This window comes from Cricetulus griseus, chromosome 5 (assembly GCF_003668045.3).
Source record: "Cricetulus griseus strain 17A/GY chromosome 5, alternate assembly CriGri-PICRH-1.0, whole genome shotgun sequence".
Lineage (NCBI taxonomy): Eukaryota > Metazoa > Chordata > Mammalia > Rodentia > Cricetidae > Cricetulus > Cricetulus griseus.
In genome coordinates, this window is record NC_048598.1 from 98,582,285 (window position 1) to 98,598,928 (window position 16,644).

The following is a 16,644-nucleotide window of genomic DNA, read 5'->3' on the forward strand; positions in this document are numbered from 1 at the left end:
GGCTCGGCGCGCTTAGCCACACAGAAGCTAAGTCGCCCGGGTACCCGTATCTCCAATAAAGCCTCTTGTTTTTTTGCATCCAGTTCGTGGCCTCGCTGATTCCTGGGTGTGTGGGTCTCCCTCTACGAAAGTATCCCTTCGGGGTCTTTCATTTGGGGGCTCGGTCCGGGATCGAGACCCGCCCAGGGACCACCGACCCACGTCTGGGAGGTAAGTGTTGTGCGGATCCGCTGTTTTGTCTTGTCTGGTCTGAGTCTGTCTTGTGAAATTGCGCTTGCGTTTGTAGTATACAGCTGTGTACATTTGTAGGCGGATCCGAGGAGGGACTGACGGGTCCGAACTCCCGACCGCGGCTCCAGGAGACGTCCTGGTAGCGTTTGAAGCCCTCAGGAAGAGGGATTTGTATTTTTGGGAAGCCCTCAGGAAGAGGGATTTGTATTTTGAACTTGGGAAGCCCTCAGGAAGAGGGATTTGTATTTTGAACTTGGGAAGCCCTCAGGGTGAGAGATTTGTACTTTGAACTTAGATCTATGACTGGACATTTTCCCAGTCTCTTTGGAGAAGGCCCTCGGCTTGAGGGATTTGCAATCTTTACTGGGGACGAGGAAGGAGGGCCCCCTTCCTCGACTCTCTCTCAATTCCTTCTGTCGACTCTCTGTCGAAACCGCGCTGCGAAAGTCTGTTCTGTGTTATTCGGTCTTTGTCTTGTAGCTGTCATTTGTGCCCTCCTAAGCCTAGAAACTATGGGGCAAACTGTCACCACTCCTTTGTCCCTAACACTCTCCCACTGGAAAGATGTACAGGAATATGCTCATAACCAATCTGTTAATGTGCGTAAACGCAAATGGATTACTCTTTGTTCTTCAGAATGGCCGACCTTTGACGTAGGCTGGCCGCGAGATGGTACCTTTAACCCCCAGACTATATTCCAGATAAAAGAGAAGATTATGGATCCTGGACCACACGGGCATCCCGATCAAGTGGCTTATATCGTCACTTGGGAGGCTTTGGTTCAGGACCCCCCTCCCTGGGTACGTCCTTTCTTACATCCCAAGGGCCCCTCTCTCCTTCCCCCCTCTAACCGCTCCAACCGACCCATTCCTTCGGCCCCTACACCTCCCACTCCTTTGATTCCTCCCAACCCCCCTTCCCATTCCAACCTTTACCCTACCGTGGTGAAAGACACTAAGGCTAAAGAAAAGAAGACACCTAAGGTACTCCCTCCGGGAGAAGACCAGTTGGTTGATCTATTAACGGAGGAGCCCCCGCCATATCCGCCACTGCCGCCCCCACCAGAGGCAGAAGCGGACTCCGCCGCTGCCTTGGCGGAAGCGGCCCCTGACCCTTCACCAATGGCTTATCGACTAAGAGGTCGTAGGGAGCAGCCCGTTCCAGATTCAACCACTCTGCCCCTCCGAACTGGGCTGAACGGCCAACCTCAGTATTGGCCATTCTCAGCATCGGACCTCTATAACTGGAAAAATAATAATCCTTCTTTTTCTGCAGACCCCGTGAGGCTGACATCTCTCATAGAGTCGGTACTCACGACTCACCAACCCACCTGGGATGATTGTCAGCAGCTTTTGCAGGTCCTTTTAACCTCGGAAGAGAAACAGCGCGTGCTACTAGAAGCACGAAAAAATGTCCCAGGAGTAAACGGGCAGCCCACCCAGCTGCCCAATGAAATTGATGCGGCTTGCCCTCTTGAAAGACCTGAATGGGATTTTACCACCGAAGCAGGTAGGACCCACCTGCGTCTCTATCGCCAGTTGCTGGTAGCGGGACTCCGGGGGGCAGGACGCAGACCCACTAATTTGGCCCAGGTGAAGCAGATAATACAGGGTGCGGAGGAATCACCTGCCGCTTTTCTAGAGAGATTGAAAGAAGCGTACAGGATGTATACTCCCTATAATCCGGAAGATCCAGGTCAGGCCACCAACGTTTCTATGTCCTTTATTTGGCAATCAGCCCCGGACATAAGAAACAAGCTTCAAAGGCTAGAAAATCTACAGGGATATACACTCCAAGATTTGTTGAAGGAAGCAGAACGTATTTTTAATAAGAGGGAAACACAGACAGAAAGAGAAGAACGTTGGAGGAAGGAAACTCAGGAGAGAGAGGAAAGACTAAGACAGGAAGCTGAGGAAAAAGAGGTTGCGAGAGACCGTAAGCGGAATAAAGAAATGAGCAGGTTATTGGCCACAGTAGTGACAGGCCAGAGACAGAATAGACAGAGGGATGACAGAAGGGGGCCCCACCTGGACAGGGACCAATGTGCTTACTGTAAAGAAAAAGGACATTGGGCAAGAGAATGCCCTAAGAACCCCCGGGCCAAGCTTCCACCGCCAAGGGTTTCTGACCTCCTGAACCTAGAAGATTAGAGGAGTCGGGGCCAGGAGCCCCCCCCTGAGCCCAGGATAACACTGCAAGTCGGGGGGCATCCGGTCACCTTCCTAGTCGATACAGGGGCACAACATTCCGTTCTGAATCGGTCACCCGGACCCCTGAGTCACCGGACTGCATGGGTACAGGGAGCTACAGGCGGAAAGCAGTACCATTGGACTACAAATCGGCAGCTCCAGCTCGCGACCGGTAAGGTTATGCATTCTTTCCTCCATGTGCCAGATTGCCCCTACCCCTTACTAGGACGGGACCTATTGACCAAATTAAAAGCTCAAATACACTTTGAGAGGTCAGAAGTCAAAGTCACAGGGCCAGAGGGAATTCCCCTTACCATCTTGACAATGTCCATAGAAGATGAATATAGACTCCATGAAAAGAGGACTAATTCGAACAATCAGGAAACCCTTGATCACTGGCTTGCGGAATTTCCCCAAGCCTGGGCTGAAACAGGAGGAATGGGCCTTGCCATTAACCAGGCCCCAATTATAGTAACCTTAAAAGCTGCCATCCTTCCTGCATCCGTCAGACAGTATCCAATGCCTAAAGAAGCCCGCGAAGGAATTCGGCCACATATTAAAAGGTTACTTGAACAAGGGATTCTGGTGCCCTGTAAATCTCCTTGGAATACACCCTTGCTACCCGTTAGGAAGCCGGGAACTAATGACTACCGGCCAGTGCAGGACCTGAGAGAAGTCAATAAAAGGATAGAGGACATACACCCTACTGTCCCCAACCCTTACAATTTGCTGAGTGGATTGCCACCTAACTATACCTGGTACACAGTCTTAGATCTTAAAGACGCTTTCTTCTGCCTCCGCCTGCATCCCACCAGCCAGCCTATATTTGCCTTTGAATGGCAGGACGCGGCCCTTGGAATCTCTGGGCAGCTGACTTGGACTAGGCTACCTCAAGGGTTTAAGAACAGCCCTACCCTTTTTGATGAAGCTTTACATCAGGACCTGGCAGAATTCCGGGTTAGGTACCCCGCTCTAATCCTCTTACAATATGTAGATGACATTCTCCTGGCAGCCAAAACCAAAGGGGAATGCAAGGAAGGCACTCAAGCCCTCCTCCAGACTCTTGGGAGCCTAGGGTACCGGGCATCCGCCAAGAAGGCCCAGATATGTCAGAAACAGGTGACCTATTTAGGATACAAGATAAAGGATGGACGTCGATGGCTAACGGAAGCCCGTATGCGAGCCATCTTAGACATTCCCACCCCACAAAATCCCCGCCAACTGAGAGAATTCTTGGGAACGGCAGGCTTCTGCCGCCTATGGATCCCTGGGTTTGCCGAAATGGCGGCTCCCCTCTACCCCCTCACTCGGCCAGGGGTTGCTTTTAAATGGGAAGAGCCCCAAAAGAAAGCCTTCACCGACATCAAAAAGGCTCTCCTTGAATCACCAGCCCTGGGTCTACCGGACTTAGCTAAGCCATTTGAACTTTTTATAGATGAGAAGGAGGGCTATGCTAAGGGAGTCCTCACCCAAAAACTGGGGCCTTGGAGAAGGCCCACTGCATACCTCTCCAAGAAATTGGATCCTGTGGCATCGGGATGGCCACCCTGCCTTCGAATGATTGCCGCTATAGCCCTGCTGGTAAAAGATTCTCACAAGCTAACCTTGGGGCAGCCTTTGACCATACATGCCCCTCATGCAGTAGAGGCAGTCATCAGACAGCCTCCAGACAGATGGCTTACTAATGCCCGAATGACTCATTACCAGACTATGCTGTTAGACAAAGACCGGGTCCACTTCGGGCCTTTGGTGACTCTGAACCCAGCCACCCTGCTCCCCCTCCCTGGGGAGCCCGAGGCTCATGATTGCTTACAGGTATTGGCCGAGGCCCATGGAGCGAGATCCGACCTGACTGACCAGCCTCTACCTAGCCCGGACCACATCTGGTTCACGGATGGAAGCAGCTTTTTGCATCAAGGAGAACGAAAGGCGGGCGCGGCAGTCACCACAGAGAATCAGGTCGTCTGGGCCCAGGCACTCCCCCCTGGAACTTCCGCACAGAGGGCAGAACTCATAGCACTCACGCAGGCTCTAAAATTGGCAGAAGGTAAGAGGCTCACCGTGTATACAGACAGTCGTTATGCCTTCGCCACTGCCCATATACATGGAGAAATTTACAGACGGAGGGGGCTGCTTACCTCCGAAGGGAAAGACATTAAAAATAAGGAGGAAATCCTCGCTCTCTTAAGGGCTCTTCATCTGCCCGCTGCCTTAAGTATCATACATTGCCCTGGACACCAAAAAGGGGATTCTTTCGAAGCAAGGGGCAATCGAAGGGCAGACTTGGCTGCCCGAGAGGCGGCCCTGACCACAGACACCACTAACCTCCTGGCTCTAGAGCCCACCAACGACCATCCCTTCCCCTCATGGGACTATGAACAAAGAGACATCCAAACCCTAGAGAAATTGGGAGCCACAAAGGAACCAAACGGGGATTGGACTTATGAAGGAAAGACTGTCATCCCCTACCGGGTAACCAAGTACCTAGTGACATTTTTACATAAGATGACACATCTGAGCTCCAAGAAGATGCGGGAGCTCCTCGAACGAGAAGAGGAATTCAATTTCCTTTTGGGGAAGAATGATATTCTAAAACAGGTAACTGAGCAATGTGATGCGTGCGCCCGAGTCAACGCATCCAGACTGAAGCTTCCTCCCGGGAACCGGGTCAGAGGCTACCGGCCCGGAACACATTGGGAGATAGATTTCACTGAGATTAAACCAGGTAAATATGGATACAAGTATCTATTAATTTTTGTAGACACCTTTTCAGGATGGGTTGAAGCCTTCCCTACTAAACATGAAACAGCCAAGATCGTTACTAAGAAATTGCTTGAAGAAATCTTTCCCCGTTATGGGATGCCTCAGGTACTGGGAACAGACAATGGGCCCGCCTTCGTCTCCCAGGTAAGTCAGTCAGTGGCCACCTTGTTGGGGATTGATTGGAAATTACATTGTGCTTATAGACCCCAAAGTTCAGGACAGGTAGAAAGGATGAATAGAACAATCAAGGAGACTTTAACAAAATTGTCGCTTGCAACTGGCACTAGAGACTGGGTCCTCCTACTCCCCCTAGCACTCTACCGCGCTCGTAATACCCCTGGACCACATGGGCTCACACCCTTTGAGATCCTGTATGGAGTACCTACTCCTATCATTAACTTTCTTGATCAAGATGTCTCAGATTTTGCTAACTCCCCTTCTCTCCAAGCTCATTTACAGGCCCTCCAACTAGTACAACGGGAGGTCTGGAAACCCCTTGCTCAAGCTTATAAAGACCAGAGGGACCATCCCACCATCCCCCATTCCTACCAGATCGGGGACACTGTTTGGGTCCGGCGTCACCAGGCCAAGAACCTTGAACCCCGCTGGAAGGGACCCTACATCGTTTTGCTTACCACTCCCACCGCACTCAAGGTAGACGGCATTGCAGCTTGGATACATGCTTCACATGTAAAGCCAGCCCGACCCACCGATTCAGCCACTGCATCAGAATGGACCGCACACCGCACTCAAAATCCTTTAAAGATAAGACTCTCTCGTACACCCTCCTGTTGATTGGTTGTCTGTTTACCCCCCATGTAGCAACTAACCCCCACAGGGTTTATAATATCACCTGGAAAATAGCCAATCTAGGGACCGGGGAAATAGCCAACCTCAGCACTTATATAGGGACTCTACATGATGGGTTCCCTCCTCTCTATGTCGACCTATGTGACTTAGTAGGGTCTGATTGGGATCCCTCTGACCAGGAACCATTCCCAGGGTACGGATGCCACCACCCTGGGGGAAGGATAGGAACAAGAAGCAAGGATTTTTATGTTTGCCCCGGCCATAAACCAACTCATGGCTGCGGGGGGCCGCAGGAAGGGTACTGTGCAAGATGGGGATGTGAAACCACAGGGGAGGCTTACTGGAAACCCTCTTCCTCTTGGGATTTCATCACTCTCAAACGGAGGGAGATCCCAGGGTACGCAGGGAAAGGACCATGGAGATGTGGGCAAAGAGCCTGCGGACCTTGTTATGATAGTGCCGGAGGGGGAGGTTTTCAAGGCGCCACCCCCGGAGGAAAATGCAACCCTCTCATCCTAAGGTTCACAGATGCTGGAAAAAGAACTACTTGGGATAGTCCTAAGGTCTGGGGACTCAGGCTGCACCGAGCAGGGAAAGATCCGGTGACTTTATTCTCCCTGTACAGACAAATTACTCCCCTAAGCCAACAATCAGTCGGGCCAAACATAGTAATAGCGGACCAGAGATCCCCAACCCATTTTCAAGTCCCTAAACCCCCTACCGTTCCTAAAGCTATCACTCCTACACCAGGTGCTGCCACCTTCTCCCCCACCCCAGATGCCCTAAACATCGAGATAACCAGAGACCCTCCAGGTACCAGAGATAGATTATTACAATTAATCCAAGGAGTTTACCAAGCCTTAAATTTTTCAGACCCCAACAAGACTCAGGAATGCTGGTTATGCCTAGTTTCCCGGCCCCCATATTATGAAGGCGTGGCAATACTGGGCAACTACTCCAACCAGACCTCAGCACCTACCAGTTGCGGAGCTGCTATGCAGCACAAGCTCACAATATCTGAGGTCTCAGGAAAGGGGCTATGCATAGGCAGGATTCCTTCCTCACATCAAGAATTATGTAACCAAGTAGAGCCATTATCTCAGGACAGCCGATACCTTGTTGCCCCTTATGGAACTTATTGGGCTTGCAGTACTGGGTTGACTCCCTGTGTCTCTACCACTGTTCTCAACACCACCATTGACTTTTGTATATTGATAGAACTTTGGCCCAAAGTCACATACCACCAACCTGAATATGTTTACAGCGTACTAGAGAAATCAACCCGATATAAGAGGGAGCCAATATCCTTTACCGTGGCCCTATTATTAGGAGGAATAACAGTGGGGGGCATAGCAGCCGGCATAGGGACCGGAACCGTTGCCCTACAGGGAATTAATCATTTTAAGCTTCTACAACAAGCCATGCACACGGATATCCAGGTCCTAGAAGAGTCAGTCAGTGCACTCGAGAAATCCTTAACATCACTCTCTGAGGTGGTCCTGCAAAACAGACGGGGATTAGATTTATTATTTTTACAGGAAGGGGGGCTATGTGCTGCCCTCAAGGAAGAATGCTGCTTTTATGCAGATCATACAGGAATAGTTAGGGATAGCATGGCCAAACTTAGGGAGAGGCTAAAACAGAGGCAACAGCTATTTGAGTCTCAACAAGGATGGTTCGAGGGATGGTTCGCTAAATCCCCCTGGTTGACTACCCTTATATCCACGCTCATGGGACCTCTGGTTATTCTATTTTTGATCCTCATATTTGGTCCCTGCATTCTGAACAAACTGACTCAATTCATCAGAGAACGACTATCTGTTGTACAGGCCTTAGTCTTAACTCAACAATATCATCAGCTAAAGCAAATAGATCCAGAGTATCTAGAGACCTCTGAATGAAAGATTCCATTCAGTCACAAGAGAAATGGGGGAATGAAAGACCCCTGTCCTTTAGCCCTTTCTTTCTCAAGTTTGTCTCCTCTTCCTCCTGTCGGCGGCTTCCCCGATCCCCACCCCCGGTGGCCTTTCCCCGCCCGGCCCGAGAACAAGCACCGGGTGGGGCCGGCCCGAGAACAAGCACCGGGTGGGGCCGGCCCGAGAATGAGCACCAGGTGGGCCAGCCCGAGAACGAGCACCGGGTGGGCTGGCACGAGGGCGAGCACCAGGTGGGTCAGCACGAGAACAAACACCGAGTGAGCCGGCCTGGAGCTCTGCCCCTGAGCCCCCGCCCCGCCCGAAGAGAAACACTCCGTCCCAAGGTCTCCGCCCCCAAGGTCAGCCATCAGGAAGGGGGGGGGAATTGAGTCTGCTGTACCAGACACCAGACCTTGAGAATATGCTGATCTGGAATGGCTCTGTGTCTCATTTGAACCATCCAATAGAAATAATTCTGTATTTCGCCTCATTTGAAAGACTCTGTGTTTCACCTCATTTGAATAACTCTGTACTTTGCCTCATTTGAATAACCCTGTATAGCGCCTCATATACATTGACCAATGGGAATAGCTCTGTATAATGCCTCATTAGAATTATCCAATAGAATCCCTGCTCCTAGCTTGCGCCTTTTTCCTATATAAGGACCCCTTTTCCCTTGGCTCGGCGCGCTTAGCCACACAGAAGCTAAGTCGCCCGGGTACCCGTATCTCCAATAAAGCCTCTTGTTTTTTTGCATCCAGTTCGTGGCCTCGCTGATTCCTGGGTGTGTGGGTCTCCCTCTACGAAAGTATCCCTTCGGGGTCTTTCACTACCCCACCTCTCACTACGTTCGGTTTCTGACATGTTATTCTGGACTGCTTCAAGATTGCTACAACAGCGAAAAAGATCAACAATCCCAAGCTAAAGTCCAGAAAAGATATACCTCTCCGAATCGTACCTCCCTGCAGTTCTGAATCCTCCTTGTAGCCAAGGGGTCTCCGATGGTGCTGACGATGATGAGGTCAATTTCCCAGGTTTCGGCACCAGATGTCCCGCGCTAACCATCTTGCCAGCAAAAACAACGCGGGGACACAATCAGGATCCTTCGGCAGTAAAGCTTTAATGCGTCTTGAGAGAGAGAGAGCATCAGCTTACAGAGCGGAGACTCCGAACACCCAAAAACCCCTCCCTTATATAGGCTGGCAACCGCCGCCTCAGAAGTGTTACTCTCTGACTGGCTGAAGCTTGTCGGACCATATGACGTCAGCTGATCCGACCATATGATGTCACGGGAGGGGCGGAGACTAAGGGCTGGAAAGTTACAAAGTTACCTAGTGCGCATGTGCACCAGCTTGTAACGGCTCCTTACATAGTAACGGCTCCTAACACTAGAGCTTTCAGTTGTGCTGCTAATTCTCTAGTGTGACTATTCTCCAGTTTCTTCATGTGGGCATTTAGTGCTATGAACTTTCCTCTTAGCACTGCTTTCAAAATGTCCCATAATTTTGGGTATGTTGTGTCCACATTCTCATTGCATTCTAGGAAATCTTTAATTTCTTTTTTTGTTTCTTCCTTTGACCCAGGGATGGTGCAATTGGGCATTATTCAGTTTCCATGAGTTTGTAGGTTTTCTGCTATTTGTATTGTTGTTGAATTCAAACTTTAAAGTATGGTGGTATGACAAGATACAGGGGGTTATTTTAATTTTTTTGTACCTGTTGAGGTTTGCTATGCTGCCCAGTTGTGATCGAATTTGGAGAAGGTTCCATGTGGTGATGAGAAGAAGGTATATTCTTTTGTGTTTGGATGAAATGTTCTGTAGATGTCTGTTAAACCCAATGGGGCCATAACTTCTATTAGTTCCCTTGTTTCTTTGTTAAGTTTCTGTCTGTTGGTCCTGTGTAGTGGTGAGAGTGGGGTGTTTAAGTCTGCCACTATAAGAGTATGAGGTTTTATGTGTGAATTGAATTTTAGTAATGTATGTTTTATGAACGTGGATGCCTTTGTATTTGGGGCATAAATGTTCAGACTTGAGACTCATCCTGATGGATTTCTCCTGTGATGAGTAGTAGATGACCTCCTTCATCTCTTTTCATTGATTTTAGTTTAAAGTCTCATTTGTTAGATATTAGGATTGATACCCCTGCTTGTTTCTTGGGAGCATTTGATTGGAAAATCTTTTCCTATCCCTTTACTCTTGTAAGTTGAGGTATGTTTCTTGTATGCAGCAGAAGGATGGATTCTGTCTTCTTATCCTTTCTGCTAGCCTGTGTCTTTTATAGGCAAGTTGAGACAATTAACATTGAGGGATATTAATGACCATTGATCGCTCATTTTTATTTGTTTTGGATTTGGTGGTGGTGGTGGAATTGTGTGTGGATTTCCACCTCATTTTTCTCTTGGCTGTTGGTAAAGTGGGTTTATCTATTGTCTGTAGGGAGACACTGTAACCACTCCTCCTAAGGGCTGTCTATAGGTGTGCCTGATCATGCCTGTCAGGGCGTGGTCAAGGTGAGGTCAGGATGATGCGTGATAGGTTTTTAAGGGGTTGCAAGACACATGGGGGCCTTCTCTCTGGCTGGCCTGCCTTGCTGTCCCTGGCACGCTCTGGCTTGCGTTTGCCTGGTGTTTATCTGAATAAAGATGTCTTAACCTTACAGACTATGGGTCATCTCGCTATAATTATCTATGTTTTACTGGTTGTAGTAAACTTCCCTGGCTTGGAATTTTCCTTCCAGAACTTTCTGTAGTGCTGGATTGGTGGATATGTATTGTTTAAATCTTGTTTTGTCATAGAATATATTGTTTTCTCCATCTTTAGTGATTGAAAGCTTTGCTGGGCATAGTAGTCTAGGCTGGCATCCATGGTCTCTTAGTGTCACTAGATAGCTATCCAGGACCTTCTGGCTTTCAAAGTTTCTATGGAGAAGTCAGGTGTAATTTTGATAGGTTTGCCTTCATATGTTACTTGGCTGTTTTTCTTTGTTGCTCTGAGTATTCTTTATTCTGAATGTTTGGTGTTTTGATTATTATTTGGCAAGGAGATGATTTTTTGTGGTCCACTCTATTTGGTGTTCTGTAGTCTTCTTTTAGTTTCATTGGCATGTCTTTCTTTAGGTTGGGAAAGTTTTCTTCTATGATTTTGTTGAGTATGTTTTCTGCACCTTTGAGTTGGGTTTCTTCACCTTCATCTATACCTATATACTTAGGTTTGGTCTTTTCATGGAGTCCCATATTCCCTGGATACTTTGTCTTAGGGATTTGTTGGACTTAAGATTTTCTTTGTTGGATGAATCCATTTCTCCTAGTGTATCTTCAACTCCCGAGATTCCGTCTTCCATCTCTTATATTCTGTTGGTTACATTTGCATCTGTAGTTCCTGATTGTTTACCCAACTTTTCTATTACCTACATTCTCTCAGTTTGTGTTTTCTTTATTGTCTCTATTTCAGTTTTCAGGTCTTGAACTGTTTCCTTAAGCTATTTGTTGATTTATTGTATTTTGGGTTTTTAATTTCTTGCATTTCTTAAAGAGATTTTCTCATATTCTCTTTGAGGGCCTCTATCATTTTCATGAAGTTGTTTTTAAGGTCATTCTCTTCTGCTTCGTCTGCGTTGGGATTTTCAAGTCTTGCTGGTGTAGAGTCCCTAGACCACAGGTGGTGTCATATTGGTTTTTCTGTTGTTGAATGTGCTTTTATAATGTCTTCTTCCCATTCTCTCTTCTGGTGGGTATAGAAGGAGTCTCTTCCTCTCCTGCTCAGTACAGGACCAAGTTTCCCTTCCAGTTGGAGTAAACATGTCTAATACTCTGATGTCTCTCCTCTTCCAGTGGGTGGAGGCAGGACTGGGGCCTTGGCAGTCTCTGGTTGGGCTGGATCCTGCTGGGGTGGGATCTGCAGTGCACAGTTCCCAGGACTCACATGTCTCCTGAGCAGGGCAGAGGAAGGCAGGCCAGAAACAGGCCCAAGGTTACCTCATCCCATGGGCGGAGAAGGGGACAGGGACCTGGCAGTCTCTGGGTGAGCTGGATACCACCGGGATGGGAGCCACAGTCCCAGTCCCAGGCCTCAGGTGGCCCTAACCCAGACTTTCCAACATTACATTTTGTATAGTTGACCACTTTCAGGTCTAATATTCTATATATAACCTATTAGCCATAATAGGTAAATGATAATCTACTGATATATTAATATATAATATATAGTAACATATAAACTATTTTAATAATCATATCTACAATTTTATACTTATGTAAAATAAGATAGGGTTCTTAGGTTGAAAACACATGCCATCTGTAGCTATGGTACTTTCTATCTTTTGGGCATACCTTTGCACTGATCCAAATAATTTTTCCAAATTATTAGTGCTTTCATAAATCCATTGAGAGAAATATTCAGCCACTCTCAATTATCAGGAAACCCTAAGACTCACAATCAACCCACCCATGTCCAATTTGCATCCCATTTCCTATAATGGCACCTACCCCTGTGTTTTTATGGTGATGATGGTGTACCAGAAGGCTGCAGGATGATGAACTTGCTTGCTGCAGACCCCTTTTGTGCGTGAAACATAACAGTAGCAAAACTGATAATAGCCATAGTGAGCGAAAAGAGCATGAAGCCCAATTCTGAGGTGCAGTTCTTCGGTGTGTACCACAGGATATGCAGGCCATGAGAGTGCCAGGAAAACTTAAAGATCCAGAAGACTCAAAAGACTGGGAGTGTGACAAAGGCTCCACTGACATCCTCATTATCTGTCATGACCAGCCCAATGTATTCGGGCAGGATGGCCACCACATCGATGATACTTGTAACACTGAGCTCAAAATGATAATGGCTAGGTGCTGTGGCTAGGTGTTATAAGTACTCAAAGGTGAAGATCATGACACAGGTGGTATCCAAACAGAAGAAGGCCACTGCATACCATTCCCTACAAGGCAGTTCTTTTATGTGGCCTGGGCTAGACCCACATGGAACTGTTTCCACCACTTTTGCAATGGCTGAGATTGCAATGAAGAACCCAGTCACATAGCAGAACAGCAGGGCCATGGTGCTAGTGTGAGAGTTCTCAAAGGCCCACCAGACCCTCTGCCTAGCAGTCATGGTGAGCAATGCACTCTCTCCTGTGTTGTCAGTGTCTGCATCACCCTGCAGGCACTCTTCATTCTGCCACCTGAGGTCTTTGCACACCTCATAATAGCAGTTGCCACTAATTTCTGGGATGAGGGCAAAGAAGGCCAATCCTTCATCATAAGCAGAGATGCACTCATGGCGAGGATAGTGAAGCTTCCCTGTGTGGTAGAAATTGAGGATGTGGCAGAAGATGTCTGGGTCATGGTCAAAGAAATACTGTTGGGTCTCTGAATGTAGGAAAAGTCTCTCTCAGAACTGCCCCGGACACTTGCCCCCCTCTGCCTTCTGCCCCGTGTGCCTGAGGTGAGTCTGGGCACTGCTCTGCCCTCAACCAACCTCATCACCCCCTGCTTGATTCTTCCTGAGACTCCCCCTGGATAAGAGTAGACCTGCCCAGACCGGAAGGCCCACCCTGAGTCCAGACACACCTCAACTTTGTCCTACCTCTGCCCTCTGCCTGCCGCCTGAGAGAGGGAGAGACCCCACCTGCAGCCACTGGAAGAAGGGATAGGAAGATGACAGAATCAGAACACACTCAACAACAGAAAAAACAATATGACACCACCAGAATCTAGGGACTCCACACCAGCAAGATGAAGAAGAAATGGACCTTAAAAAATATCTTATGCACTCGGGATGCAGATGCAGGTGGATCTCTGTTATTTAAAGGCCAGCCTGTTCTCCACAGTGAGTACCAGGATAGGCCCCAGAGCTACACAGAGAAACCCTGTCTCGAAAAACAAACAAACAAACAAAAAATTATCTTATGAAGCTGATAGACACCATTAAAGAGGAAACAAGAAAATCCCTTAAAGAAATAGAAGAAAAAACAAGCAAAAAATTACATGAAATGGAGGAAAAGACAAACCAAAAAATTCAAAAAATAAACAAATCTCTTAAAGAATGTAAAGAAAGCCAAGAAAAAAGAACCAAACAAGTGAAGGAAAAAATTCAACAGTTCACGGTTTGAAAGCAGAATTAGAAACAATAAAGAAAACACAGAATGAGGGGATGCAGGAAATAGAAAAGCTGGGTAAATGATTAGGAACCAAATTAATATTGTTAGTGCATTTTCTTTTAGTGTTTTCTTTTTTATTAATTTTTTAAATTTTCCCTTTTTTCAGATTTTTTATTTAAATTAGAAACAAGATTGTTTGACATGACAATCATAGTTCCCTCTCCCTCCCGTCCTCCCCTACTAACCTCCCAACTAAAACCCTTCTGCTCCCCCTGGATGGTGAGGCCTTCTATAGGTGTCATCAGAATCTATCGTATCTTTTGGGATAGGGCCTATGCCCACCCCTGTGTGTCTTGAAGCAGGGGGGATACCTCTCTGTGGATTGGGCTTCCAAGTTCATTCCTATGCTAGGGATAAGCACTGATGTAATACAGGAGGTCCCGTGGATTTCCGAGGTTTCCTCCCTGAAACCCATGTTCCTGGGTCTGGATCAGTCCCATCCTGTTATCCAGCTGTCAGTCTGGGGAGCAAGAGTTCCCCGATGTTCATGTCAGCTGTTTCTGTGGGGTTCACCAGCCTGGTCTGGACCCCTTTGCTCTTCACTCGTCCTTCTCTGCATCTGGATTCCAGTTCAGTTCAGTGATTAGTTGTGGGTGTCTGCTTCTACTTCCACCAGCTGCTGGATGAGGGCTATTGGGTGGCACATCAATCTCATTATCAAGGGAGGGCATTTAAGGTAGCCTCTCCTCTGTTGCTTAGATTGTTAGCTGGTGTCATCTTTGTAGATCTCCAGACATTTCCCTAGTGCCTGATTTCTCTGTAAACCTAAAATGTCTCCCTCTATTATGGTATCTCCATTCTTGTTATCTTCTATTCTTCCCCTGACTCAAACTTTCTGCTCCCTCATGTCCTCTGCATCCCTCCTCTTCTTCCCTTCTCATTCTCCTAGCTCCCTCCCCCCTCTTCCCGTGCTCCCAATTTGCTTAGGGGATCTTGACCCTTTCCCCTTCTCCAGGGGACTATGTATGTCTCTTTTGGGGTCCTCTTTGTTTACTAACTTCTCAGGCAGAGTGGATTGTATGCTGGTAATCCTTTACTCTATGTCTAAAATCCACACATGAGTGACTACATACCATGTTCGTCTTTTTGTGATTGGGTTACCTCAGAATGGTTTCTTTTAGTTCCATCCATTTTCCTGCAAATTTCAAGATTCCATCGTCCACCCCCTACCCTGATGAGTAGTCCTCCATTGTGTAAATGTACCACATTTTCTCTATCCATTCTTCAGTTGAGGGGCATCTAGGCTGCTTCCAGGTTCTGCTTATTACAAATAGTGCTGCTATGAACATCATTGAACAGATGTTCTTGTTGTGTGAATGTGCTTCTTTTGTGTATATGCCTAAGAGTGGAATTGCTCGATCTTGTGGTAGACTGATTCCCATTTTCTAGAGGAGTTGCCATACCGATTTTCAAAGTTGCTGAACAAATTGGCACTCCCAGCAGCAGTGGAGGAGTGATCCCCTTTCTCCACATCCTCTCCAGCATAAACTGTCATTGGTGTATTTGATTTTGGCCATTCTGACAGGAGTAAGTTTGTATCTCAGAGTTGTTTTGATTTGCATTTCCCTGATGGCTAAGGATGTTGAACACTTTCTTATGTCGTCAATCTCCTTATCAGGGGAGGACAGTTAAGGCAGCCTCTCTCCTGTTGCTTAGATGGTTAGTTGGTATCCTTGTAGATCTCTGGAGACTTCCCTAGTGCCTGATTTCTCTTTAAACCTATACTGGAAGCATCCTTCTTTTATCTAAACTAGAAAAGAACACATTCTTCAGAAGGTCATATGCAACATGGTGCAAGATGAATTGAGTCAAATAGTTTGTGGACAAGAATTTTTCATCTAAGTAGCTGTTTTCTGCTAGAAATTTTCCAATATGGTTCACTTGATATAGTATTTGATGTACTCTAGCAAGCCACTCTTGAATGAAGTGCAGTAGCTTCATTTTTTTTTTTTTGTAAAATCATGTGGTCACTTTTAATAAATCATACAAAATAGCAATTTGAAAAAGCAGAAAAATGCAATACTCAAATTTGCTTAGTAAAAACAAACCCTGTATTATCTCAGTTTGTAAAACAATATTAAATCAATCTTGTTTTTTGCTAAGCCTGTGTTAGGTTTTAATTTAAATAAAGAAAATCAGTTACTTAATAGATGCTATTAAGCAGGTTTTCCATTACAGTTGTTCCAGTCCCTTAGGTAAATACTAATTGAGAGAGCTTATTATGTTTGTTCTCCTATGTGTATGAATTCTCCTTCTTGCCCATTTTGTGAAACACTTGTAGAGATAGTTCTCCCACTGACCTTAGCAGGAATTTGGTGATAAGGATTCCAGGAGCAACCAGCCTTGAATACTTACTGAGGAATTGGCTTTGATGATCTTATCAAATTTTCTGTATTTTTTTCTCATTGTTTTCTCCTTTGAAAGTATAAGCACACCATGTCTCCCTTCCTTTTCATCCCTTCAACCCTTTATTACTATCTGTGTAAGCTGTTCCCCAATTAAACACCTATTTATCATTGATCTTTGGTCTAGTGAACTCATTATCCCCACCTTCATGAAGGTACTTGTGGTAGATTTTTATAT

At 46.8% G+C, this 16,644-nt stretch overlaps 1 protein-coding gene across 1 annotated transcript; it reads left to right on the top strand.

Moving 5' to 3' along the window:
• The first annotated feature begins 216 nt into the window (after positions 1 to 216).
• On the top strand, positions 217 to 2,672 carry LOC113835850 (bromodomain-containing protein 4-like). The gene is made up of 2 exons (XM_035444921.1): positions 217 to 390; positions 424 to 2,672. Exon 2 carries the CDS (start codon positions 531 to 533, stop codon positions 2,379 to 2,381), a length of 1,851 nt encoding a protein of 616 aa, XP_035300812.1. The 5' UTR covers positions 217 to 390; positions 424 to 530; the 3' UTR covers positions 2,382 to 2,672.
• Positions 2,673 to 16,644: the final 13,972 nt, after the last annotated feature.

What these genes read in the sequence shown, in the direction of transcription:
- LOC113835850 (XM_035444921.1), top strand. Translation starts at nt 531, where the DNA reads ATGACTGGACATTTTCCCAGTCTCTTTGGAGAAGGCCCTCGGCTTGAG.